The 26,885-nt window shown below is 41.1% G+C and overlaps 1 protein-coding gene and 1 long non-coding RNA gene across 2 annotated transcripts in view; one reads left to right on the top strand and one right to left on the bottom strand.

Moving 5' to 3' along the window:
- Positions 1–13,799: 13,799 nt before the first annotated feature.
- Positions 13,800–18,312, top strand: LOC103599511. The gene is made up of 3 exons (XR_551297.1): positions 13,800–13,978; positions 17,204–17,426; positions 18,178–18,312. It is a non-coding gene; the product is annotated as an uncharacterized LOC103599511 (long non-coding RNA).
- A 4,550-nt stretch (positions 18,313–22,862) lies between these two features.
- MORF4L2 (mortality factor 4 like 2) overlaps positions 22,863–26,885 on the bottom strand; it is a 12,726-nt gene continuing 8,703 nt past the window's right edge. The window contains exons 3-4 of the mRNA XM_008583658.1: positions 25,911–26,011; positions 22,863–24,421 (exon numbers count right to left, since the gene is read on the bottom strand). Of these exons, the coding sequence (XP_008581880.1) occupies positions 23,531–24,397 (867 nt within the window). The 5' untranslated portion in view covers positions 24,398–24,421; positions 25,911–26,011 and the 3' untranslated portion in view covers positions 22,863–23,530. The remainder of the gene's footprint in view (positions 24,422–25,910; positions 26,012–26,885) is intronic.

Below are 26,885 nucleotides of genomic sequence, written 5' to 3'. Positions count from 1 at the left end.
ATTTAAGCAAAAATGGGGTTAGACGGCAGATAAGACCTCACTCATTCCTCTCCTATTTATCTTTCTCAGACTCCCAAAAGGGCCTAGGATGTGCCCTGGCCTGTTTAGATGGTTCTCTGACGACTTTAGCTCTGTGCCTGCCTGGTGCAGTGCATGAGGTCTGAGTCAGCCCAGGTCCAGAAGGACAGGAGACCCCAGGTAAAGACAGATTGCAAAGACACGTGGTCCTACAACTCAGGAGAAAAGAGGAGTCACCTCCTGTCTAAATGCCCCCATGAACTTCAGGCCCAGTCCACGACTTGGGAGCTAGGGCAGTCAAGCTGTGAATTGGTGTGGAGATGCTTTTTAAGGCATTGATGGTGGAGGGTCAACAGCATTTAGAGCCTGCTTCTTTGGGCACCTCCCCAGCTCCACCCAGAAAGCTGGTATTTCAGTTACATGTCCACACAGTAACTTTCCTGTCTAACTCCAGAGCAGAAAGAATTGAGGGTCCAGGACCCTGGAGAGAGAGCCCTCTGCTAACCAGGATTCCCTGGCTCTTAGGAGACAGTGCATGAGAGTGCAAGCCCTCCTGGTGGGGCAGGGTAGAAAGGATCAGGCTCAGGGTCCTTGCAAAATGACCAGAGATTCCTCCCTCCCCATTTCAGAAATACTAATGTAAACAAACTCAATTATTTTTACAAATGAAGAATAAGATTATACAGATATTTCCTTTCCTTGGATAAATACCCAGTAGTGGGATTGCTGGATCATATGGTAGTTCTATTTTTAGTTTTTTGGAGAAATCTCCATACTATTTTACGTAATGGTTGTGCTAATTTACATTCCCACCAACAATGTAAAAGAGTTCCCTTTTCTCTGCAACTTTGCCAGCATTGGTTATTTTTGGTCTTTTTGTTAATAACCATTCTAACTGAGGTCATATGATACCTCATTGTGGTTTTAATTTGTATTTCACTGATGATTAATGATGTTGAGCATTTATTCATATAACTGTTTGCATTTGTATGTCTTCTTTGGAGAAATGTCTATTCACGTCATTTGCCTATTTTTTAAATTGATTGTTTTTTTGAATTGATTTGTTTGAGTTCTTTGTATATTCTTGATATTAATCTCTTGTCAGATGAATAGTTTGCAAATATTTTCTTCCATTTTGCAGGTTGCTTCTTCACTCTATCAATCATTTCCTTTACTGTGTAGAAGCTTTTAAGTTTGATATACTGAAAAAATATCTGCACCCTCATGTTTATAGCAGCACTATTCACAATAGCCAAGATATGAAATCAACCCAAGTGTCCATCAACAGATCCCTGGATAAGGAAAATGTGGTATATATACACAATGGAATACTACTCAGCCATGAAAAAATGAATGAAATCCTGTCATTCACAGCAACATGGATGAGTCTGGGAGACATTATTTTAACTGAAATAAATCAGGCATGGGTACATGAATACCACATTCTCACTCATGTGAAGGTGCTAAAAAAAGTTGAACTCTTAGAAGTACAGAGTAGAATTGTGGTTACTAAGGGCTGGGAAGTGTAGGGTGAGGGGGAGATAGGGAGAGGCTGGTTAATGGATACAAATGTTCAACTACATAGGAAGAAAATTTTCTGGTGTTCTAGAGTAGTGCTAGGTGTCTATATTAATAATTTATTGTATATTTTCAGGTGGCTAGAAGAAAGGAGTCCAAATGTTCTCAGTACAAAGAAATGATAAATGTTTATGGTGATAGATATGCTAATTACCCCAATTTGGTCATCATGCATTGTATACATGTATCAAAATATCACTCTGTACCTCATAAATATGTACAATTATTATGTGTCAATTAATAATTATGTAAATAAAAAATAAAAGAGTGAATTTGATAGTATGTCAAAAAAGGATTATATAGATATGTAATAGGCAGATTCTGTGTCCTAGCTCAGATTTCTTTGCATCAAATTCTATGTTCTACACTCTACCACATTGCCTCCAATTTAGATGATAGCTTTAGGGGCTGGCCGGTTAGCTCAGCTGATTAGAGTACAGTGTTGAAACACCAAGGTCAAAGATTTGGTTCTCCATACAGGCCAGTTGCCAAAAAAATAAAATAAATAGATGGTAGCTTTCCAGGGCTTAAGGAATAATTGATTTATAATTGCTGAGTATGGTATCCATGTTCGTTTATGGATTTGGGTGGGTTTTTATATTTTTATTTTGCTCCAGGTAGAAATGTCCAGGAGGCAGTTAGATATCAGTGTTTGGAGTTTGGAAAAGAGATTGGAATGGAAATATGGATTGTAGCTGGTGGTAGCAAGCATCTTATGAATGTTTATTGTATTAAATGAATAATAAAAGAATCTGATTGTATATCCTTCTATACTTTTCTATGAATATGTACTTTTCAAACAGAAGTGGGATTCTACTGAATGCACTGGTTCATTACCTGTAGGTAAAAAGTAAACTTTAAACATTTTTACCAAGACAATACCTGTTTGGGGGAATATTTAGAAATAGAGGTTTGTGTCATTTGGTCTGAGGGCCACATGAATGGACAAATCCCCCAAAAAGTATAAGGTGGGGAAAAGAGAACCAGCTTTATTGGAGTTGAGGAAAGAAATTCAAAATGATCAAACACCTTCTTTGGGCCAGGTATTTTATATTTGGAACCTCCTTTAATCCTTACAATTCTTCGAAGAAGGTACTGTTTGTTATGGATGAGGAAACTGACCCCAGAAAGTTTAGGTGATTTGCACAGGGTCACATAGCCAGTAAGTGGAGGAACCTCAATTTGAACTCATATTTGTCTGATTCTTAAGCCAGATCTCTTAACCGTTATGCTTTGCTTTCTTCTAAAATTTCACACTTTCTTTCTTAATGCTGAGTCTAGTGACATTTATCTTTTAGATTTCAGAAAAGTTGTGAACACTTCCCTACTCTCATGCCCACTCTTGTAGAGTTTGACTTTTTGCTGCAAGCATGCTTCCACAATCAGAAAAATTAATAAAGAATGAGCTCTTTCACAATCTTTAAAGTAAAAAAAAAATGTATCTCAAAGAATATTAAATGGCACATGAGAAGCCAAAACGAAATAGTAAAAACATATATTACAGATTTAGAGATAATACCTTTTAAAAATTAAAAACTTTACTCAACCAGTAGAAAATAAGCAAAGTACATGTAGAAGTAATTCACATAAGAAGAAACACAAATCACATTGTTACGCAATTTCGTCATTGTGCAAACATCCTAGAGTGTACTTACACAAACCTAGCTACACACCTAGGCTGTATGGTAAAACCTACTGCTCCTAGGCTAAAACTGTGCGGCATGTTACTGTACTCAGTACTGTAGGCAATTGTAACACAATGGGTAAGTATTTGTGTATCTAGATACATCTAAATATAGAAAAGGTACAATAAAAATAAGTACAAAAGATAAAAAATGGTACAGGACTGGAAGTTGCTCTGTGTGAGTCAATGAGTGAGTGGTGAGTGAATGTGAAGGCCTAGGACATTAAACTATTGTAGACTTTATAAACACTGTATACTTAGGCTACATTAAATTTATAAAAATGTAAAGAAATTGTGCTATAACATTATGATGTCTACGACATCACTAAGTGACAGAAAATTTTCAGTTTCATTATAATCTCATGAGATCACCATGGTATATGCAGTCTGTTGTTGACCAAAACATCGTTATGCAGCACATGACTGTATATACAAAGGTACTTCAGAAAGGTCATGGAAAAATGGAGTTCAAATATAGTATGATTATTTCCATGACTTTTTTGAAGTACCCTCAGTATATACTATGTATGATATATAAAGTGTATTCATAGAAGGCATTATGTATACATATATAACATACAAAAACACGTATAAATATATATATCGATAGGATCTAAATGACTTTACCTAAATGGCATCATATTCTACATTTCTTTCGACAAAATGTCCTCTGTTTCACTCAAGAATATATCCTAAAAGATCTGTCCGTGTCATTACCTACAGATCTGGTGCATGTGCAAGTGCTGCATGTACTACATACTTTGAACACACTGCAGTTTATTCCCTAATGATAGAGATTTAGGTGGTTTCCAGTGCTTTGCTATTACAAACTCATGGTAATGGACTTTTTTGTGCATGCCTCCTTGTGCATGTGTGGATATTTGTGGGCTAGGTCATAGACCCTTCAAACCCATTGTGCTGACTGGGTCACAGACCCCCCCACATGCAGGTTGTGAGCTAGGTAAAAGATCCTGGGAGCTGTGGGTAAAGTTGATAGGCTTTATTCAGATGTGAGCTCAGCCCCCAGCCTCCAGCCTCAGCCTCAGTCTTAGCAGCAGCAGCAGGAGCAGCAGCACAGGTGGCCTCCCGGGGTGCCCCAGGGGCACTGTGGATCAGAGTCGTTTGTCCTTTATACTTAGGTCAGATAATCAAGGAATATCTGTGTGCACACGCACAATTACATCAGACAATAGCCAAGGAACACCTGGGCAAACGTGTGCAGTTAACATATTTACGTCAAACAGGCCAGGTAATGCTCGGCGAGATTCTGAACAGCTGAGGGAGCCTAAATATTTTTCATTTTCCTGACAGTATTTCTCTAGGATTGGTGACTAGAAGTGGAATTGTTGGATCATAAGGTGCATTTAGGGTACACCACCAAACTACTCTCTGTAATGTACATCTCTCATCTGAATTCTTGTTAGACTTTGACTGGTCTGGTCTAGCCAGGGCCTTGAGACCAAGCCTCCATGCCTTTGCTGCTGCTGCTGCTTCTTTCTAGATTGCCCCCCCTTCTCTGTTCAGCAAAATCCTGTTCAATCATTAAAGCTCAGCTAAAGTATCACTTATTTCCAGAGAATGTCTCTGACAGTGATCAAAGCAAGCTGAGTCAGGTGTCCTTTCCTGGTGCTCCTAAAGTGCCAGATGACTTAGATTTTATTATTATAATCTGTAAAAACTGTGTTTAGGCATCTGTCTCCCCTATAAGTCAATAAACTCCTCAAGGACATTTGTGTCTTATTTATCAGCATATACAGGACAGAGGGCAGAACAAACACTCATGAAGTATAAGCTTGTTGAACCAAATGTCCAAGAGCGTGACTATCTCCTCCATTCCAACCTACAATTCAGACTGGAGTTGTTCTGGGCCCTTAAGAGAGTCCCTTAAGTGAAGAGCAGGCTGTGAGTGTATTGGAGCCCAGAAGGGAAGGCTAAAATAGAACGAGTCCTGTGCTCTGAGCTTGCCTGGGTTTGGGGAAAGGCAGCTGCAGGCATAGTCTGGAGCAGGTTCCCACTCGGGCCAAATGATGTTCCTAAGCAAAGCCCCTCCTCAGCATGGTGGGCAGCATGCAATCATAATGCCCTAGAGCCGGAATGGAACTCAGTCATGGTTCTACTACAACCCCTCCCTCCCCTCTACCTTTCAGGGAGAAGAAAGACACAGAGGCACAGAGAGAGGTAGAAGGCTCCCATGGCTCCAGAGCCCACAGACAGTGAGGGACATCATGAGTCCTGGTACTGTCTCCCTTTGGCCAGGTCTGGTCCTGCCTTCCCCGTCCCTGTGCTTTTCCAGCAGCCTGAGTTGCTACCCTACCTGTCCTCAGAGCCCGTGTGGGTGTGTAGGCCCCAGTTAGGAATGAGGCCAGAAGCAGAAAAGAGAAAGCTCTTGTCACTGCCTTTCCCACTTGGATATTTCCCCTTGGGTATGGGTGACAGAGGAGAGCAGGAGAGCCACAGGCTGGACAGGGCCTGCTGCAGTCAACAGCTGAATTACACAGGTTAGTCATGGAGTCTAATAGGAATAGGTGGGAGTCCATAGATGTGGGTTTCAGGACCAATCTCTTTCCTGGCTTGACAGATGAATTTAACATTTTATTTAATTTCTCTTTATTTCTGTTTTCTCATCTGTAAAAGAGGTCAAAAGCAGATTTAAAGAATTGTGTCCTTATAGCACTTACAAATATATAATTTTTCATAATTTGTCTAAATTCAGGAATGTGGAAGAATGTTAATTCAGACTTGGTTCAAAGTGGTGTTAGGTTGGTTATTACTCAAGAAGCAAATATGCAATGCAAAGGATATAAAAAACTACAGTGCAAGTGACTGAATGCTGCAACCCATTGTATATCTTGTACGTCACTATGGTGTGGCCAGAGCTCAGTGGTCTTGGAGGTCCATGTAACATTGTTACTGGACTATTGGGGTCCTTCTCTCAGAGAGTGCAAAACCACCAAGACCAAGATAGGAAGAAAAGGCTTTATTACTTGCAAGTAAGGAGAACACTGAGGACCACTCCCAGAGCAGCATCTCCCCGAACAAGGGAAAGGGGTTGTCTTATATAGCCAAAGTTCTCACCTAACTTCCCACCCAAGTTCCTTTATTAAATGAAGGATACAAGCTTGTTCAATTTGTTTGTTTTGTTTTGTCTTGTTGTTGTAGCTGGCTTTTACCAGGATCTGAACCCTTGACTTTGGTGTTATCAGCACCATGTTCTAACCAGCTGAGCTAACTGGCCAGTCCTTTGTTCAATTTGGATTGGTCGATTATGGGACATCATTCATTGGTCAGTTCTGAAGACAAATTGGCATTTGAACTGGGGAAGGAATGTGACCTTCGGGCACTAGCAGGAACTCAGGAAGTTGTCACACAGGCTAAATCTTGAGCCCTTGGCTAGTAGAGGTTACAGTCCATAGGTGGTGAATTGAGACTTTCTCATCGTGGTTGTTAGGTCGGCGAGACAAACAGAATAAGAGACTCCTAGCCAAACGTTATCAAGCAAGGGAGCTTATTCCAGTGAACCTGGAGGGGAAACTGAAAGGTCAGTGTTCCACACTCCTACAGACTAGCAGAGGCTTTATAGGGTTTGTCTGAGAGAGGGTAAGGCAACTATTCTGAGCACTCAGCATTGCGTAATGGCTTTGCAGGTTTTTTTTTTTTTTTGCTTCACACAAGATGTTTTTATCTGAATGCATCAGCCTGAGGGAAACGGAGGGGATAAGAGGACAGGGTGAGGCAGTAGTAGATGTTCTTATGTTAAGCTGACTATGAGGCCTGATAGTGGTTGACCCATGACATAAAACAGGAACACTTAGGTGTGGAAGTCCCAGCTCTTTCTTGGGCAAAGATTTGAGCATTAAAATGAGGCAAGTCCACCAAAGTTCATCTCTGGGTCCCATATTTCAGTTTCAGCCAATATATTTTGAGGGCAGTCTAGTATTTCATGGTTCATGACTTTCTGCCACCTCCTGCAACAATAGAATCTCAGAATAAAGGGTTATGACTGGTTCACTTCCTATTTCAGACTTTTTAGCAGTAGTGAGCATCTGGGTATTTAGGAGACTCTGGACACTAGGTTACAATATGAGAAGCTCACCAAGTTGGAGGAGTGGAGAACTTTGAGTTTACTGCTTTTCAGTTTAGAACTTCCAGTACTGTCAGGTCTTAGAAAGAACTTTAGACTACCCTACAAGGCAACATACCCATATCTACTACTCAGTGAGTCACTTCAAGGCCTAATGTCCAGGCTCTTGACTTTGACATTCTTTCTGTGACAGGACTGGGAATGTCTCTCTTTCTCTGTTTTTGTTCTACAAGTAAGAAATTTTCAATGCATGTCAACTTATGGGCTTTTTGTAAACTAGCGTGGACATGATCTACTTCAGTGTGAGAGGAATCTTTCCACCTAAGGTTAGTCTGGCAGAAGAAAAGTCCCAGGGCATTTATTCAAAGAGCAAATTAAAGGAATTGGTAAACTTATGGCATAAGTGGAGGGACAAAGAAGGATGTCAGAGAAGAGGTCAAAGGTGTTCAAAGTGAAGGAGATCTGTATGTACTATGGTAAGTGATGACACCAGACACACACTACAGTCCAAGCAATGAGTCTACATGCTCTGCAAGAATCCCTTTTTCACTGGCTTGATCTAAACTATCTGGTTTTCTCCAGAATCATAGTGCTGTAAATCCGTGCTGTCATAGGGCTGGCAACTAATGGCTCTCAGCACCTGTGGTCTATTTTTGTGCTACTGAAACAACCCAAGGAGAAAATCCTTCATGTGATATAGACCTTTATAGTACTAGACCTGGGGGATTACCAATTCATGGATAATGGCACAGCAAGGGCACAGAGGGGAGAAGTATAAAGTATGTTTGGGTCACACAGATTGGGGCATCTCTTTTTGTTGGAGTAAAGGAAAAATGGGTGACAAGGCTTAGAACCTGTGACTCGGGCTGGATTCTGAAGAGCCCTGAGTGTCAGGGCCTTTGAGAGCAAGAGAATGGCAAGATGAGCCCGCAAAACAGGAAAAAAGTAAATTAGAATTGGTCGGTTAGCTCACTTGGTTAGAGCACAGTGTTGTAACAGCAAGGTCAAGGATTCGAATCCCCCTACCGGCCAACCACACACACACACACACACACACACACACACACAAAGTAAATTAATTTGATCACTTACTTGTTCTCTGAATTTTTCTCTAAATAACCCCAGTCCACATTGGACATTATCTTCTCCAAATTCCTATTGACCTGGTAACAATCCCTACCTCAGACACTGATGAGGGGGATGTGAGATAGACTACTGTCCTACATAAAGCAGCTGTCCCCATATGGGGCACATGGCAGGCACTCAGTAATGGTGAGGTCTTAGAGGTCTCTAGAGGACAAGTACTGTTTCCTTGTGGTTGGCGTTTGTGTCTCTCCCAACCTGACATACCCCTATATAAGGGGCTATATAAGAAATCATTATGACTGTCTTTTATTGAGTGCCCAAGATGTGAAGATCTACCATCCCCAATATAGGTAAATGCTAAAAATATTAGCCGCAAAAACAGTGTTGCTCAATTCATTGTGTAACTTTTGTTAGAATTGTTAAGCAGTAACTAATTCATGATTATGTATGGGTGAGGTTTGAGGGCTCATTAGCAGAATATGGTTGTACGGAAGAAGAAAAAACCCTGAATGCGTACAGGTAATGCAGAAGTGAATTCACCTTGAAGTTAATGAAGCTTAAGCCTCAGTCTCTTGATTTGTATGGGCACCATCTAAGTAAGGCCTCTAGGAAGAGTTGTGGTAGGCAACATTCTAACATGATCCCCAGTGATCTTCACACTTGTATAATCCCATTCACTTGATTTTAGATGGAACCAGTGAATATGATGAGATATCACTCCCATGATTATGTTACATTAGGAATAGTCCATTTTTGTGTGGCTATAACAGAACACCTGAGACTGGGTAATTTATAAAGAACAAGGGTTTATTTGGCTTACAATTCTGGGACAGCTGCATTTGTTGTGGGCCTCAGGCTGCTTCTACTCATAGCTGAAAGTGGCAGGCAGCTGGTAGGCACAAACAAATCACAAGGAGAGAGGAAGCAAGAGAGAGAGAGGGGAAGTGCCAGGGACCTTTAAACAACAAACTCCCAGGGGAACTAATAGAGCGGAAAGCTCACTCATTATCCCCACCCCCCAGGGAGAGCATTAATCAGTTCATGAGGGATCCGCCCCCATGACTCAAACAGCTCCTAACACTGCCACATTGGGGATCAGATTTCCACATGAGTTTGGCAGGGGACAACACGTCCAAATTCTATCACATTATTTGGCAAAAAGGATTTTGCAGATATAATCAAGATCCCAAATCACTGAGTTAATTATGAGGGTGATTACTAGGTGGGCCTGACCTAATCATGCTAGCTTTTAAAGAGACTGGCCCTTTCTTAAATTAGAGAGCTCTAACACATGAAAGGGATTCAACGTGAGGGGGGATTTTCCACTGCTGGCTTCGAAGATGGAGGGGGCCATGTGGCAAGGAATTTAAGTGATGTTTAGGAGCTGAGAGTGGCCCCTGGCAGATTGCCAGGAGGAATGTAACATCTCACTTCCACAACTACAAGGAACTGAATTCTGCCACAACCATGTGAGCTTGGAAAAGGACCCCAAGCTCCAGATGAGAATGCAGCCTGATGAAACCTTCATTTCAGCCTATGAGACCCTTAGCAGAGAAAACAGTCACACCATGCTTGGACTTCTGACTTACCCAACTTTGAGCCAGATACCTCAGTGTTATTTTAAGTCACTAAGTTTGCAGTATTTTGTTACATGGCAATAGAAAACTAATGTAGGGGACATAAGTATGTCTCACATATTTTTGTAAAGTTAGTAAAAGCAAGAATATTGACCACACTGTAAGACCACTGTTTCTTTCTACTCTGATTTCTCTTCTTGTTGGTGGTGAGATGAGTGTGGGTATGATGGGGAGCAAGTTAAGAGGAAGTCGATCTGGAACTACATTTAGTTTGGGTTTAGTTGGAAAATTTATTCATGTGTTTCTCAGTCCCTTCCACATATAGTTAAATAATTACTAGTAAGATTTCACTGGATAGTAAATGGAAGTTCAAGGATTCAAACTAGGGTTGTCTGACTCTAATGCTAATGAGACTAACAGGACACTCATGCCCACATGTCTTTCATATGCTTAGCAAACCATCAACAAACCTTATACTTCAGTTTGAAAGCATGGTGGTCTATCATAAGCCTCTTGCCAGTATTTGATACTATTTCCCACTTCCCACCTGATTCCAAGATATTTTTTAGTCTTAGCTCCCATCCCTGTCCAATAAATACCATATGATTTATCAAAAATGGACTTCTGGCCTTTTTCTTACAACAACCATGCCTGTGGCTTTCCACAATCACATCTACATAGGTTCATATTAATTTCTTGGTCATCTAGTATGAAATACTGACACTGACTAAAATACTCAAAATACACTACTCAAACTCAAAATACACTACTACAATAAAGACATTGGCTTCAAACTGGTTTGTGTGTGTCATTAAGAATATTTAAGATGAGTATCTACACAAGAAAACCTGAAATGCTCTGAAATTTTAAACCTATGTAAGAAAGAAACTTGACAGAAGTTTGACAGCAGTTTCTTCAAGTTTGACAATACTAAAAACATACCCATCGCCAATGATGAGTTGAAAAGCTGAAAGTATTTTTTATCAACAACAATAAAAAATTGATTAACCATGCCAAAGAAAAGATTACATTATCTTTTTATTTTCTTTAGGGAAAATGTTATTACAAAAATGCCATATGGCTGGCTGGTTAGCTCACTTAGCTAGAATGTGGTGCTGGTAACACCAAGGGCAAAGGTCCTGATCCCTATACAGGCCAGCAAAAAAAAAAAAAGCCATATGAAGAGAGGATCAAAGAGTTTGCAGCCAAAAATTGTAGGGGGTAAAATAAACACTATAGAGGTGTGCCAGGCAGTTAATTAAGAAAATATCATTTTTCCGGAAATTGGAATTTTTTTATGTCAGCTGTTCAAATTTTGCATTTGTTGTGATTTCTCATTCTAAATAAATATTAACCTTTGCACTTAGTTGCCTGCATTGCCCATACCTTTTAAATATCATTTTCGTTAAAGAGAGTCCTACAAATTGTATATTTCTGGCCCTGTGGCTGGTTGGCATGAGGATCTGAACGCTTGACTTTGGTGTTACTAGGTGGCACTCTAACCATCTGACCTAACCAGCCAGCCAAGTAACAGCTTTTTGGTTGCAATTGGAGTTAATAGGAATGTGCATGTGATAGAAAACTGGGAAATATAGCAATTGTGGAGGTTGGGTTAATAAAGTTTTTGAAGACCTGAACATTGTGACCAGCTTTTAAAATCTAAAAATCTAAAAATCACTTTGTAGTGTGGGGTTATGTGACCTCAGTGGCTGACTTCTTCACGGAAAAGCCACACACACACACACACACACACACACACACAGGGTCCGCTCACAGGGGGAGCCTCCAGCTGCTCTGTACATTTCAAACATCCAAGATTGTGGCTGCCTGGAGGATCTATATTTGTTTTATCACTGAGCAGTGAAAACAGGTGGCTGGGTTATTTGCTTACCCACAAGCGCACTTGAATCCACCTCCTGCTTCCCAAATTAAAATACAAAGCTCTTTTCTATTTTCTAATGACAAGCAGGATGTAGGCTGATAGTAATAGCAGTAATGATAATAATAATAATAACCATAAGGAACAGAACAAATATTAAAAAGAACCAGTAAAAATCTCTCACTCTCACTCCCAGCCTCATTTCCTGAACCCAATTTCAGTGTCTGGACAGGACTGCAAGGGAGTGGTAGACCTTAAAGTCTTGGGAGAGAGGAGGTGGAGAGTTTAGGGAACAGGAGAGAAAAAAAAGGAGACATGATCGATTAACCCCAAGAGTGATCATCCCTGATAGTAGGAGAAAGGCAAACAAATTCCAGGGAGACGACATACTTTTAGTGTCTCTGGCAAGGACATAAGTAGTAATAATGTCAAGTGAGGGGCGAGGAGGGGCGACCCGGCTACTGCCGGAGTGCTGCTGGGAGGGTTAATTGGGGACTCGAGCTCACTGTTAATATGGGCTGTGGGCTTTGCTGGACAAAGGTCTGACGTGAATTTAAGTCAGTGTATAGTCTGAGCCCAATTTCCCTCCTGAGCACCATCTCCCTGTTGCCTTGGAGGCAGGCTGGCGCGTTTCTGGCCACTAGACAGAAAAGAAGGAGACTAAAGCCTGAGGAGGTTCGAATGGGGATATCCGAAGGCTAGGCGGAGACCACAGTGTGTCCAGGACTGTATTGTCTACACCATTTTCCTGTCTCTACTTCAATCTATTTTAGGGCCAAAAAAATAAATAAATAAAATAAATAAATCTCCAGTGGGCTTGGGGGAGGGATATGGGAAGGGGGTGGCGGTCGGGTTTGGGTACCAGTTTCCTATTGCATCAAAAGCAAGCTTACTTTTGGCACAGCGAAAGAGGGAGGAGGGGGAGGGAAAGAAGAATGCCCTGGCTCCCTGCAAGGCCGTGTGAGGGTGGGAACAACCTGCAAACCTCTGGAATGCAAGAATGGTAAACGAACACCGCAGCGGATCACATACCGCAATTTCCACACTAAAGCAACTCCCTCTATCCATTTTAACTCAGAAAATGGAGGGCAAACGGGAACGCTGGGGGCTGCGGAGAGGGGGTGTTGGTGAGTGGGAAGCCTGAGTGGGTGCCAGCTTCCTACTGCGGAGGATGTGGGCGTGCCGATCGAAAGATAGAGAAAGAAAGGTAAGCACCCGGATCCCTGCAGGCTACTGCCTGTAGCTACCCCGGGGTGGGGGCGGATAGATGCCGTAGCAGATGCTTTCTGAAACTGCATTTCCTACAACCCCTGCCCCGCCTCCCCATTCCTTTTGGAAAAAACCGCAGTGGCTTCACATAGCAAAGGTTTATTTCTAGCTCACAATAAATGCCCAACACGTGTTGGTAAAGGTCAGGGTTAAAGGGGCTATGCTCCCCGTATCCTCTCTGGCACTCAGGCTGACAGGCTCCACAATCTGGAATGTCGCTGATCACTGTGGCAGGGGAAGAGAGTAATGGAAATCTCTCATCCACTACATGTTAGTTTAGAAGTAACATGTCACTGCTGTTCACAGATGATTGTTCAAAACTAATCATATGGCCTCACCTAACAGCAAGGGTCAAGCGGAGATAATGGACTAGAAGTATAGATTTTTGTGTAGAGAAAGTGTAAAGTATAAAGCGAGTAAAATAAACTGTAAGAAAATATAAGACTTCAAGGGAGGAATGCCTTTCTACAGCACTAAAACAAAACATGATCCTACAGAAAAACTGACAAGAAAAATACAAGAAAATGAAGCTTCTATGAAGCAAAGCAAGAATAAATGTGCCCTTTGCTTTTTGTTTTCTCTGTGATACCATTTTGGGACTTCTTCATGTCTCCAAGACAGTTCTTCAAGGTTGTGGCAGCCTGATGGACATTGATCAGACGGGAATTCCCGCTGGAGTGAGATAAGGTTCCAGGGGTTCACCGTGCCAGTTTTACAACACAGGATAAATCCATCCCCCTGGAACTCAGAGAGGTGATGCTCAGGCAGGATGTGGAAGGGCTCACCCGGGCCACACTCCTCTCCAGGTGGGTCTGCCTTCGATTTCGGGTGGGTCTGCCTCTGGTTTCTGTGCCCCAGCCGGCACCAGGCAGCAGGCCCTCCTGGGTTGATGGCCTGGCTGTCCTAGACAGACATGCCTGGTGGAGGACGACTGTCCCATTGCAGGTCAGAGCACTTTGCCTTTCACTCATGTTCCCTTTCTCTTTGGGGGAAGGTTTTGTAGGGGAGATGGTAATACCCCAAAGCTTCCTAACTGAAACATCTGTTGGGATAATCTTTGGGCAAGCAGATGTCTGAACTGGGTCTAATCAGGTAACTTGGGGTTGAAGCAGAAGAGGCAGAACCTTCTCTCAGAGTCCAGCGAAGTATCCTCCAAAACAATTTAGGCAAAAATGGGGTTAGACGGCAGATAAGACCTCACTCATTCCTCTCCTATTCATCTTTCTCAGACTCCCAAAAGGGCCTAGGATGTGCCCTGGCCTGTTTAGATGGTTCTCTGACGACTTTAGCTCTGTGCCTGCCTGGTGCAGTGCATGAGGTCTGAGTCAGCCCAGGTCCAGAAGGACAGGAGACCCCAGGTAAAGACAGATTGCAAAGACACGTGGTCCTACAACTCAGGAGAAAAGAGGAGTCACCTCCTGTCTAAATGCCCCCATGAACTTCAGGCCCAGTCCACGACTTGGGAGCTAGGGCAGTCAAGCTGTGAATTGGTGTGGAGATGCTTTTTAAGGCATTGATGGTGGAGGGTCAACAGCATTTAGAGCCTGCTTCTTTGGGCACCTCCCCAGCTCCACCCAGAAAGCTGGTATTTCAGTTACATGTCCACACAGTAACTTTCCTGTCTAACTCCAGAGCAGAAAGAATTGAGGGTCCAGGACCCTGGAGAGAGAGCCCTCTGCTAACCAGGATTCCCCAGCTCTTAGGAGACAGTGCATAAGTGGGAGTGCTCCTGTTGGGGCTGGGTAGAAGGGATCAGGCTCAGGGGTCCCTGCAAAATGTTCAGGCCCCAGTCAGCAGAAGGCATGTAGATGACTGCAATGGAACAGTCACTGGCTCTACCATGATTCATGCTAAGGTCATGCTTTTCCCAGACTGCCCCCACACCATGACTGAGCACAGCTGGGCTATTAGAGCTGGGCCATTTCTGCTTGAATCTTTAATCTTTCCTTTAATCGTTGCTTGTACTCCTCATTGGCCTGCTGCAGACTTTCTCATTAATCCACTGAAGTCTCAGGTTCTTCCTGCTTAATGTTCCTTCCTTCCCTCTTTTTTCATAGATGTGAGATATGCATCAGTCTGAAGGCTCTACCCATCTTCTCTTGCTCCTCCCCCCTTTATCTATCATAGGTGTTTACCCAGTAAATCTCTAGTATGTCTAATCTTGTCTTGGCATCAGCTTCTAGGAGGGTCTGAACTGATGATACAGGGTCAAGGTGCTTTCACAGATGAGATATCAAGTTCACATTTCTCCATAGCCATACTATTTTTCAGAGAGGCAGGATAGTACAGTAGCTAAGAGTAGTTAAGAGTAGTTACTAACTGGGTTCAAATCCCAGGTTAGCTACTGTTAGCTGTGTGTTATTGGCCTCTGTGCCCTTTTTGTAAAATAGGGATAATCACATCAGTTCCTCTTAGGGTTGTTGTGAGGTTTACATGAATTATTATATAGGCCACTTAGTGTCAACTCATAGTAAGCAATAAATATCAGCTGTTTTTACCATCGTTGATAGATAAAGTCAGAGAAGGGGGAAAAGATCTTACCAGGAAATGTAGCTATTAGTGAGTTTGGCACTGGAGCTTTCATTCTAAAGTTCTGGAGCTCTAAGTATATACACTTTATTGATTTTCAACCTAGAAGCTAAAATTAAAGTTCAGGAAAACACATGAAACAGTTAAATAGCATGATGACTGCTGTCCCCTAGTTTCAACCCATTGGGTGGGTAACTCCCAAAATGAAAACAGTATTATAATACTGCTCCTTTTCTTTTTTTTTTTTTTTTTAAAAGATGACCGGTAAGGGGATCTTAACCCTCGACTTGGTGTTGTCAGCACCACGCTCAGCCAGTGAGCGAACCGGCCATCCCTATATGGGATCCGAACCTGTGGCCTTGGTGTTATCAGCACCGCACTCTACCGAGTGAGCCACAGGCTGGCCCAATACTGCTCCTTTTCCTATATGTATTCATCAGACAACTCATTTTGGAATACAAAAATGGCACTGGAGATCTTACCTGTGTTTTCCCCTTCTTATTGTTACATTTCCAAATACTCTATAGAACAGTATGTCAAAGGCATGACTTTCAAAGAAGGGACAAGGCAGAGTAGGAAGGGATCTAACATTTACTTGAGTGATCACTAAGAGCCAGATTGCTGAGTTTGGTGTTCTAGGTTGGTTCTCTCTTTAATTCTCCTAACTATCTTGTGAGGTAGGTAGCAGTATTTCCCTTAAACAAAGAAGAAACAGAACTCAGGTTGAGTATATATTACAAGGCCCTAAATCTAGTAAACTGCAGAACTTCAATTCTAATCCAAGTCTGTTATACTCCAAAGCCCATACTCTCGCCCACTCTACCTTAATTTTTTTTTTTTTTTTATAAACTTCAGATGACGACCTTACAGGACTGGAGAAATGATTGGTTTGAATTTGCATGACAGGATGTTAAATTATAAGTTTCCTCTTAGGCATCAAAATATAATGGATATGAGATTAAAGCCAGGTTTTCAAAGGAAATAACCAAGCAAATCTAAAGCCCACAAGGAGAATTAAAAGGGTCATGAGAGGAGATATGGAGTGGGAATTTTTGTGAGGAAGGTTTCTCTGGAATGGGTTTCCAAGGTGGAAGAATTGGGGTGCTCCCCCCTTCACCCCATGGGTTCAACTGGACCCCTTGGAACTTGATATACACCTCCTGGAGTTTGGATGCACAGTACTTAACTCCAGCATGAGAAATCTTACTGGCTAGAGAATGTGGCTGTGGTGATGATGTGGCTGTGGTGATGGTGGGAGCAAAGGAGAGGTGACTGTTGTGATCCGTCTGTACTTCCAATCGGTTGGGGGCTAAAGATTTATGGGTGTTTCCTGCATACCAGAAATTGACCATGAAGGAGGGCAAGCGGCTTGATACTCAGGCCTGCCAAAGATAAGTGTTTCGGGGTGCTATGAATTCCACAGGGAAACTGTATGGAGTGGATAGCTGGAAAACCCAGAGCTGAAGGTAAAAAAGCAATAGAATGTTTTACTCTTGATACAGGAGTTGCAGTAAGGGAGCCTCTGATCAGAAAGAGTCAGCTTTAAACATCAGCTAGATCCAGAGAGAATGAAGCCAACTTACTATGCAACCAGTAAAGAATTTTCTGCTCCCTTCCCCCCTACTCCTTCCCTTCACTCTAACCGAAGACCTGAAGTCAAAATTAGCAAGCTGAGGAAGAAGGCTGGGCAAAGAGAAGAAACCAAGCACATCCATTCCCTCAAAGGTGGGAGGTCATCTGAAGTTTGTACTAGCTGAACAGAGAAGGTTTAACTCTAAATCAAATTCAGGGACCCTTTATTATTTAGGACTCTAAATTCTAATCACTGGATTGAGGCTCAATTTGTGACTTAAAGTGACTGTACAGTTCTTTAGAGTGAACAGCAAAGCCAGGGGTCCTGGGAAAAACTTAATTTTAACAGTACAGTATTAGGCAAAAATTTCATTTTGACTATATCTTACCAGTAGTTCTTATTCAATATATTGACTACGTTTATTTGGCTTGGTGTTTGTGATGTGCCATGCTCCTATGGATGAATACTACTACTATTTTTGCATTAATTTTTGCTACACCAGCCTTCTTCTGCTTAGTATTTGCCTGATATATCTATCTATCTATCTATTTATATCTATATCTATATATATGAATTAGAAAGAAAAAAGGAAGAAAGAAGAGGAGAGCGGAGGGGAGGGGAGGGGAGAGAAGGGGAGGAGAGGGGAGAGAAGGGGAGGGGAGGGGAGGGGAGAAAAGAAGAGAGCTCTTCAATTCTTAATGGTATCTTTAAAGACCCTTTAAAGACCCACTGTTTAAGAGTCTGGGGACCTCAGGTTGAGAACTACAGATCTTAGGAATATATTCTTCACTCTTGCCTTTTGGGAAGGGAGAAAGGAGAATTATCATTTTTGAGCATTTATTCCACGCCAGAAATTTGCCTTAGGCAAGACTATATCTAATGGCTACCTTCTTTCCTTTTTAGGTGTTTTATGAATGGCACGTGAGTTATTTCACAACATGCTTCCATACCAATCCATATACATTCCTGTAAATGGAAAACAGGATTATTTATGTTGATGACAATACCTATGATAATAAAAAGAAAATTATTATAATAGCTATTTTTAATGGAACCATCATGTTAGCTAGGTGTTGAATGTCATGGGGGTAAATATACTCTTAAAACTACCCTTCAATTTTCGAAGGGAAGCTGTCTAGCCATCTGGGTAGATGAAACTACATCATCTGTGTAGTTTAAACTAGCTAAATCAATAGACTCAAGTAAGAATTTGGCTCCGCTTATTATAATTGACGGCCTTTTAAAATCAATAGGACGGCCCACTTTAGGGCCCAATAACGTACTTTAGGCCTCTCCTGAATATTCCTGACATATTTTAAAAACTGAAATAAGTAGAAATCAGCTAAAATAAAAAGTAACTACCTATGACTTTACCTGGAAAATATTAAACTATCAGTCATTGAGAGCCGAGCCCGTGGCGCACTCGGGAGAGTGCAGCACTGGGAGCCAGCAGCGCTCCCGCCCCGGGTTCGGATCCTATATAGGGATGGCCGGTGCGCTCACTGGCTGAGCGCGGTGCGGCCGGTCTCAAAAAGGACAAACAATAACAACAACAAAAAAAAACCTATCAGTCATTGAGATATTAACATGTGTGTTGGGTTCTCCTTATATTTTTCTCTCACATTTACAGCAGAAATCTAGGAGAGGGAGGTTTGTGGCAGAGCTGGCAGTAGAAGCAGCTTGAAGCCAGTGGTTTTTCTTATATTTTGAAAAGGATTACATTCATTGATGATATCAAGCCAGATGTCCCTATATGGAAATGGAGGGCATTTGAGGGCAGCGATAGAAGAAAGGTCAGAGTTCGTAGGTCCTTTCAGTAGCAGAGACATGAGCATTTCCACATCAGGACTCAAGGAAGACCCTGTAGTAGGCCTGGAGAAGCTGGGCACATAGTTTTGCCAAAGATTCCCCTACGCAGAGGGTTGGATGGAAGCAGCAAGGACAAGGGATCTGAAGATACCTTGCCAGTTCAGTAAATGAGCATCTCATCCCTAACCAGTGTGGACAGATGATGACAGCAGGGATCTCTTCAGGCTTTGGTGCTTGATAAGACCATAGGATGGTTGTACAACTAATGGAGATGGGGAAACCCAAAAATAACTGAAGTAGAGACTTTCCACCAGCATGCTAGGTTGGATATGAGGGTCATATTTATGTTTATTTAAAGGCAATTTGAGGCTGGCCAGTTAGCTCAGCTGGTTAGAGCACGGTGTTGTAACACCAAGGTCAAGGGTTTCAATCCCATACTGCCCAGTCACCAAAAAAAAAAGTAAAGGCAATTTGAAAATGTGATATTTCTTAAATGCTCAAGCATGTTTAGTAGGCCTCCTATTTAAATTTTCAATAACAAATCCTCATCTTTTTTTGGAGTGTCTCATGAATATCATAAGCTATTTCACAAGTTTCCTCTGAATGGGACAGGAGTCCTTCTTAAGAATTCATCTAGTTGGCCAGGCCCTAGATCCCGCAGAGGACACGAGGATGAGAGGTCTCCAAGCCTGCCCATCTGGTCACCCATCAATCACCAATGCAAAACTTGAATCATTTAAGCCATCTAACACCAGGAATTTACTTATCTAAATGAAGAATTCACTAAGACACAAAATCTAAGAAGTACTGTCTTCATTGAATACACATTTATTGAGCAACTTCTATGTTCTAAGCACCAGAATTAGAGATCTGATAATTAGGTACAGTAATCAATAGGATGCATGGAATTATCAACAAAACCCATCTTCTTTTCACTGGTCCCTTCTACTGCCACTCCCCCTCTCTGTGGACTCCTTAACCAACAGACTAGAATTTGAAGAGGAATAATTGACATATGTTGAGTCTAGACATCTCACAATGGTGTGATGGTCATAGTGCAGCCAGCCTGGATTTCTACTACTGTTTGATAAATATACTGACGGGATACCTAAAAGTATGTTCAGGTAAATAACTTACCTAATCCAAGCACTGATTCCAAGAAGGAGTGAAAGTAGTGGTAGGATATATTTCATTAATTTTTAAGTGTTCATGTCGAGGGTATATGAACCTATTTTACTTGCAATTTGCACTTCTTTTTAAAATTAGCCTATTCGAATCTATGGCCTATTTCCCTAGTCTCTTATAAGTTGTAAAATTTAAAAAAAATGTTTTAAAAACACTGTTTGTCTTTTTTGTATGTTATATATTTGTATATGATTATTCTGTTCTTGTGTGCTGCATACCTAAGAACATTCTTTATGTTGTTCTATTATAAAGTTAAATACTCACATATTCAAATTTATCCAACTTTTCCCATAGGCATCCTGCCAATAATCTAATATTTAGAAAGGTCATCCCTGAGCCAAGATTACAAAATCTCCTTCATTTCAGGCAGGCATTCTACGATTTCATTTATGAAATGTAAATCTTTAATCCATTTGGGATGTACTTTTGAATAAATTATAATGCAAAATAAATCTAACATTCCTCCCAAGTATTTTCTCCAAATGTTTCTTGACTCTCCCATTTTTTGACTATCCCATTCTTTCACTACTAATTCAAATGTTCCCTCTAACATATGCAATAAATACATACACACATAGACAGGTATTTCTATTCTGTTTCTCTGATCTATTTTGGTGCTTCAAATAAACTGTTTTAAAGAGTATTATTTTTATGTTGCAACTCCTTTATTTTCTTTTCAGATTTCTTCTATTTTATTTTCATTATCATTTAAGAATAAACTGATTTTATTAGGCTTGAACTTCCTTTGTGTATCAGTTTGGGGAGAAAAATACTTAAAGAACCATATGTATAGTTGGCTCCCAATTTTGTAAAAAAAAAAAAAAAAAAAAAAAAAAAAAAAAAAGAGTGATCTTTATTGCAAATATATGTGCATATGCATAATTCTAAGAATATATGGCAAAGTATTAGCTATGGTTATTTCAGGTATGTATGTGCTAGATATCTCCCATTTGTCCCCCCGCCCATTCACTTTCCTCCCAGCTCTATGTCCCCCAGGCTTACCAATATAGATAACATCGAAGGTCTTCCTTGCCCTCTGGCTTCCAGTTTGGCCAAAAGGAAATACTCAGAAGCAGACAGAAGGGAAAAGTGAGGAGGTCAGGTATTTATTCCCCCTCATTTCTACTACTCTGTATTCAGGGTCGCTGTGAGCTGACTGCATCCTGAAGATCATAGCTGCTGTCAGGTGGCCCTTTCCACAAAGTTGTATACTATTCCAGTAACCCCTCCCCCTCTTCTTCCTCCCTTTCCTCCTACTCTGCTTTGCCTTGGGGTAGTAACACCATTTTACGGGCTGAACTGCATACCCCCAAAATTCATATGTTGAAATCCTAATGCCCAGTACTTAAGAATGGATCTGTATTTGGAAACAGGGTCTTTACAGACAAATTAAGTTAAAATGAGGTCGCTGGGGTGGGCCCTAATCCAATGACTGGCGTCCTTACAAGAGATTAGGACACAGGTACAGAGAAAAAGACCATGTGAAGATAGAGAGAGGAAATGGCCATGTACAAGCCAAAGAGAGAGGCCTCAGAGAAACTAACTCTGCCATTTTGATCTGATTTCCCAGCCTCCAGAACTGTGAGATAATAAATTTGTTGTTTAAGCCACCCATGCTATGGCACTTTGTTATGCCAACCCGAGCTGACTGATACACACCACGACCCTACCACTCTGTTGACAACTTAGAAAAAAATTCCTTATTAAATATTCTTCAAATCATCCATTTTGAGTCCCACTTATTTCTTGCTGGGATCCTGAACGATTCAGTAGGATTATATGTGATTATTTCCATATTTGTTCTTACTGTATTTCTAAAAATTTCTACAATAACCACAGAATACTTTTTTTTTGCTGAAGATGTGAAAAAGTCATAAAAAAACTTGGTTTAATAACTGGGAAATTTTCATGTAATATGGATTTGTAAGCATAGACATCCAACACCATCTCTCTCCTCCACAGATCCTCTACCCTAGGATTCCCAATGTTATGTCCAAGGAATTATTAACAGGTGGAACGTGACATCTGCGCTGGAACTAGGGAAGTTTGCCATCCTTGCCCCAAAATCTACATGTATTTCTGATAGATGTAATACCTAAGATGGCTACCCACGTTTCCTCTAATGGGAAAGAGCAAAGCTCTGCATAAGTGTAAGGGTCTGTTATAGAAACCACTAAATGTTCCAGCCAGATTCATAGGGGCAAGAAACATCAGGAACAAAACTGCCTCTTACAAGCAGCACCCTAAGAGGCCACACTGAGAGGGGAGAGGACAGGAAATGGCCTGACAGGGCATACTCCTGGCTGCCACACCCAACAGGAAAAGGAATTTTTTAATTTTTTCGCTTGAAGTCAGAACTTTATGAGGCCTCCTGGTGTGTTCTTACACTGATTGTATAGAAAGAAGAGGCAAGAGTAAACCCACCCCATATGCACCTCAGCCCAGGCCCTGCTACTGTATTGTGAATGGGGGGACATGGAGTTAAGAAAAATAAAAAAAACCCCACTTCCATACCACCTCGATCTTTCCTTGATTTTTCCTGAGTCTGTTGAGTTTGTCAGCCTCAGTAACATTAAAGGCACACTGCAAATTACTTGCTTTGAAATTTAGAAACAAATTTTATTTGAGATCTGAAATACAATTCCTAAAATATCAACTTTTCCAGAAAACCGTGGCTACACAATAATGCATTGCCGCTATCATGTTAGAACGTGCATTAGACTCAAATACAAAAACAATGAAACAAATCACCATCCTTCAACAATTTGAGCAAAGATAGAATACCTAAGGAACAACATAGATGGACTTGCAGAGAGGATGGGCTGTTTTACTTCAAGCACCATAAAAAAAAAAAAGGAGCACAAATGCATGGGTTTTCGGGTATATACATTAAGTTGAACCTTTGGCACTAGGAATCAGGGCGTTTTGTCATGTAGCATTAACACATATTAGAAAATTGTGTAGTGTCAAAGGGAAAGAACCACCAGCATTCAAGCAATGTTTTCAACTAGGCAATAAAATGTTCTACTTAATTTTTCTTCTTTGTCTAATTACTGTATACACTGGCAGCAACTTTGAAATGAGAAAAGGAGCTTGCACTCCTTTTATTTTCTGTTTGTTTGAAACAGAACAGAAAACAAACTGAAACAGAAGCCCTGTTATACATTAACAATTTTAAAGAACATCAATCATACAAGAAAAAGACTTAAGAACCAAATATGTTTACAGATACTAAATGTAACAGTGAGTGGTCAGGAGACCCTCACAGGGCTTTGCGGTGGTACTCAGCAGAAGCCACTTTGTAATCACTGGCAGTAAAGAGAGAGGCGGAATTCTTTGCCAGATATTTTAAGAAATCATGCAAATAGCCCAACAATAATGCAAGGCTCTTCTCATCAAGGGGCGTATATGCCAACATTGCTCCAATTCTTACAAATAATCTCAGTAGGTGTGGCGCTCCATAAACCTGGGACATTGGTGCATCAGGGTGAGCCAAGAGGATTTCAGCATACTGGGGCCTCTCAAATTTGTAGAGCAGCTGAGTGCCCAACATCACGTTGAAATATTCTTTTATTCCTGCCACAACTTCATTAACCGCATATTCCTTATTATCGACATTTCCCTGCGATTTCTTACAATTTGCGTACTCTTCCAAAATGGCATCTACATTTTTCTTAGCAGGGAGTTGAAAGAGCTGCTTCTGCCTGGTAACTAAGTCCCAGTCCTCAACAAGCCATGGTTTTAATTCTTCAGGAATCTTCACTTTAACTTCCATTCTATTCTTAAACGCATCTTCGCTTTCAACAGTGGGGTCTGCACGGGCCCTTTTCTTCCGAGGGGGCTGAGGTGCTTCACTGGTACTGCCACCATCTCCATTTCCAGGAGTCTTCTGTTTGTTCTTTCTTGTCTTCCTCATGGATCCTGAAGGGGGGTTCTCCGCAGAGCGACCTCCCCATCTTCCTGGGAGAGCCGGTTCAAGATTCTTCTGCTGTGGACCTGCTGTCTTCTTTCCTGAGGAGGCCCCTCTCATCTTACTTCTCTGCATGTTGCTTCTAGTTGGTTTCTTGAAGTTGTCTTCTTCTGCAGGTTGTTGTCCACGAGTTTGAGAACCCTGCTTTCTGGAACTCATTCAACCCTGCTTTTATTTCAACCACTGTAATATATAAAGTATTTTATTTGGTTGTTTTCTATGGCAACCTTTAACTATACTTCATAAAGCCCCATTAGGGCACAAAACGTGCTACCTCTCTAGGAATTTGGATTTCAAATCCTATTTCAGGACCACTTATAAGTGTCTTTCTACCTCTTCCCTGTCTCTAATTCTCACTATTACCCACTACTCTCGCCCCACCCAACCACTCATCAGACCTGCCCATAAATTAGTTTTTTTGATGCAACTCAAAAGACAGGAATGTAATTTTAGAGAAAGACGGAATAGAAACTATAAAAGGGAGTGGAGTTGAAATTCACAACTTTTGAACAGTAGGAATGATAATATGAAAGAAATGAGAAAGATTAATTTACTTGACTGGAGGCAAAATGAGTAACAGTAAAGGTTCTTGTATAAGTCCAGGTAGGCCTGAACTAGGCTGATAAGAGTCAAGACAAACTGAAGAATACAGAACTTACATTGGAGAATAGAGTAACTGAAAGAGAAGGGGGAGTCAAAGGGGGTTCTGCCATTTCAAACCTGGGTAATAAATAAATTAATAAAAGCACTGATTTCTTTTTTTTTTTGGCAGCTGGCCGGTACCAGAAACCAAACCCTTGCTTGACCTTGGTGTTACAAGACTGCGCTTTAACCAACTGGGCTAACCAGCCAGCCTCCAAAAGCACTGATTTTTTAAGGGTTAGTTTGGAATTAGCAATAAAGTGATAGAACATAGGCAATTCATCCATTCATTAATCTATTCAGGTAGTCATCATACATTACTGCCCATCTGCTTTGGGACAGGTACTGTGGTAGGTGCTAAGGATTCAAATATCTAAAGTGACAATTATAAAACAACAAGATTAGTACAATGATAGTTATAGGCATGGAATATTTTGGGAGCAGATAAGAAACGGTACATGCCACCACCTTCCGTGATCACTATTGGAGGAGGTGAAAAATTGGTGAGGGAGGAGTCAGTGACTGCCAGGTTTTGAGGATGCGTGATTAGATCATTAGTATTATCACCAAATAAAGACTGCATCTACGGAGAAGGAAATGGATTAGAGGAAAAAGAAGCTCAGTACTGGACTTACTGCATGTGAGATGTGCAGTTAAACACAGGACTTTAAAGCTTAGGTGAGAACTTAAGAGCCAGAAATGGAGATCTGAGAGGAATCATCCTATAGCAGGTAGCGGACACTATGAAAATCAGTGAAATCATTCAGGGAGAACAGAGGGAGAATTTCAAGCAGGGAATTCTGGAAAACCTGAGGAAGAAAGATATTTAAGGGGTGAGCAGAGAAAGAGACTACAAATGAAACAAAAATGGTCAGAGCAGCCATAGGATAATCAGGAAAATGTTATTTTGGAAGCCTAAGAAGTTGAGAGTTTCAAGAAGGGAAAGGGATAACCAGCAGTGTAAAATGCAACAGGGGGTAGTATTCTATATTCTTATTGTGTGACAGATGAAACAACTCCATTGACTTACACAATCTTCCTTCTTTCCCTTCTAAGAACTCTTAGTGATTTCCCAAATGGAATCTTACAGATCTTCTGGGATGGTCTGGAAGGATGAAGTGGGAGACACACCTAGAAAGGAAAGCAGGTATCTGCAATGAAGATGAACTTTTGTGAAATCATCTAAGAAAAATTTAAAAAATTAATTTATAAATATGTGGTTCACAACTGTAGTATCAGAGAAAATACATGAGTTCTGCCGTTAGACAGACCTCTACTTCAATTAGCCTCTGCCATTTACAAATTGTGAGACTTTGGACAAGATGTGTAAACTCTCTTAGCCTCTTTTTCTCATCTATGGAATGTGGCAAATTATCCCTAACATTCATAGGCCTTTATAAGAATTTCATAAATGCTGTATGGCTGAACAGCTAGCACAATACCTTGCACATGTGAACATGGATACAAAGATGTTCACTGCAGTGATGTTTGTAATACAGAGGTGGAAACACCTACAGATTCTTCAATAGGGAGATGGTAATATAAATTATGTATGCACACTACAGAAGAACACTCAAATGAATTAAACAGAGGTTCAAATACTGACATGGAAAAATGTTTAAACAGCACAGGTAAAGAAATAATCATCAGTCTCACAGTTCTTATAGTGTGATCTCATTTCTGTTTTAAACATGTATATAAATGCACAGCAAAATATCTAGACAGATAAATACCAGCCTGTTAAAATAGGGTAACCTCTGACAAAAGGATGATGGTGGACCAACCTTAAATCAGGTTTCACTGGTAAGTACAATTTTCACCCACTGAAAAAGCCCATCAGCCAATCCCTAGCCTTTAAGACTATGTGGGCAGGTATCAGGGAACCTGAGGGGGAAATCAGTGATTAAAAATGCTAGACTAGGGCCGGCCCGGTGGCGCACTGCACTAGTGCGCTGCTTGGGAAGCGCGGAGGCGCTCCCGCCGAGGGTTCGGATCCCACATACAG

Source organism: Galeopterus variegatus, unplaced genomic scaffold (genome assembly GCF_000696425.1).
Source record: "Galeopterus variegatus unplaced genomic scaffold, G_variegatus-3.0.2 Scaffold2991, whole genome shotgun sequence".
Classification (NCBI taxonomy): domain Eukaryota; kingdom Metazoa; phylum Chordata; class Mammalia; order Dermoptera; family Cynocephalidae; genus Galeopterus; species Galeopterus variegatus.
Note: the sequence above shows the minus strand (reverse complement) of the source record. Positions and strands in the feature narration are given on the sequence as shown.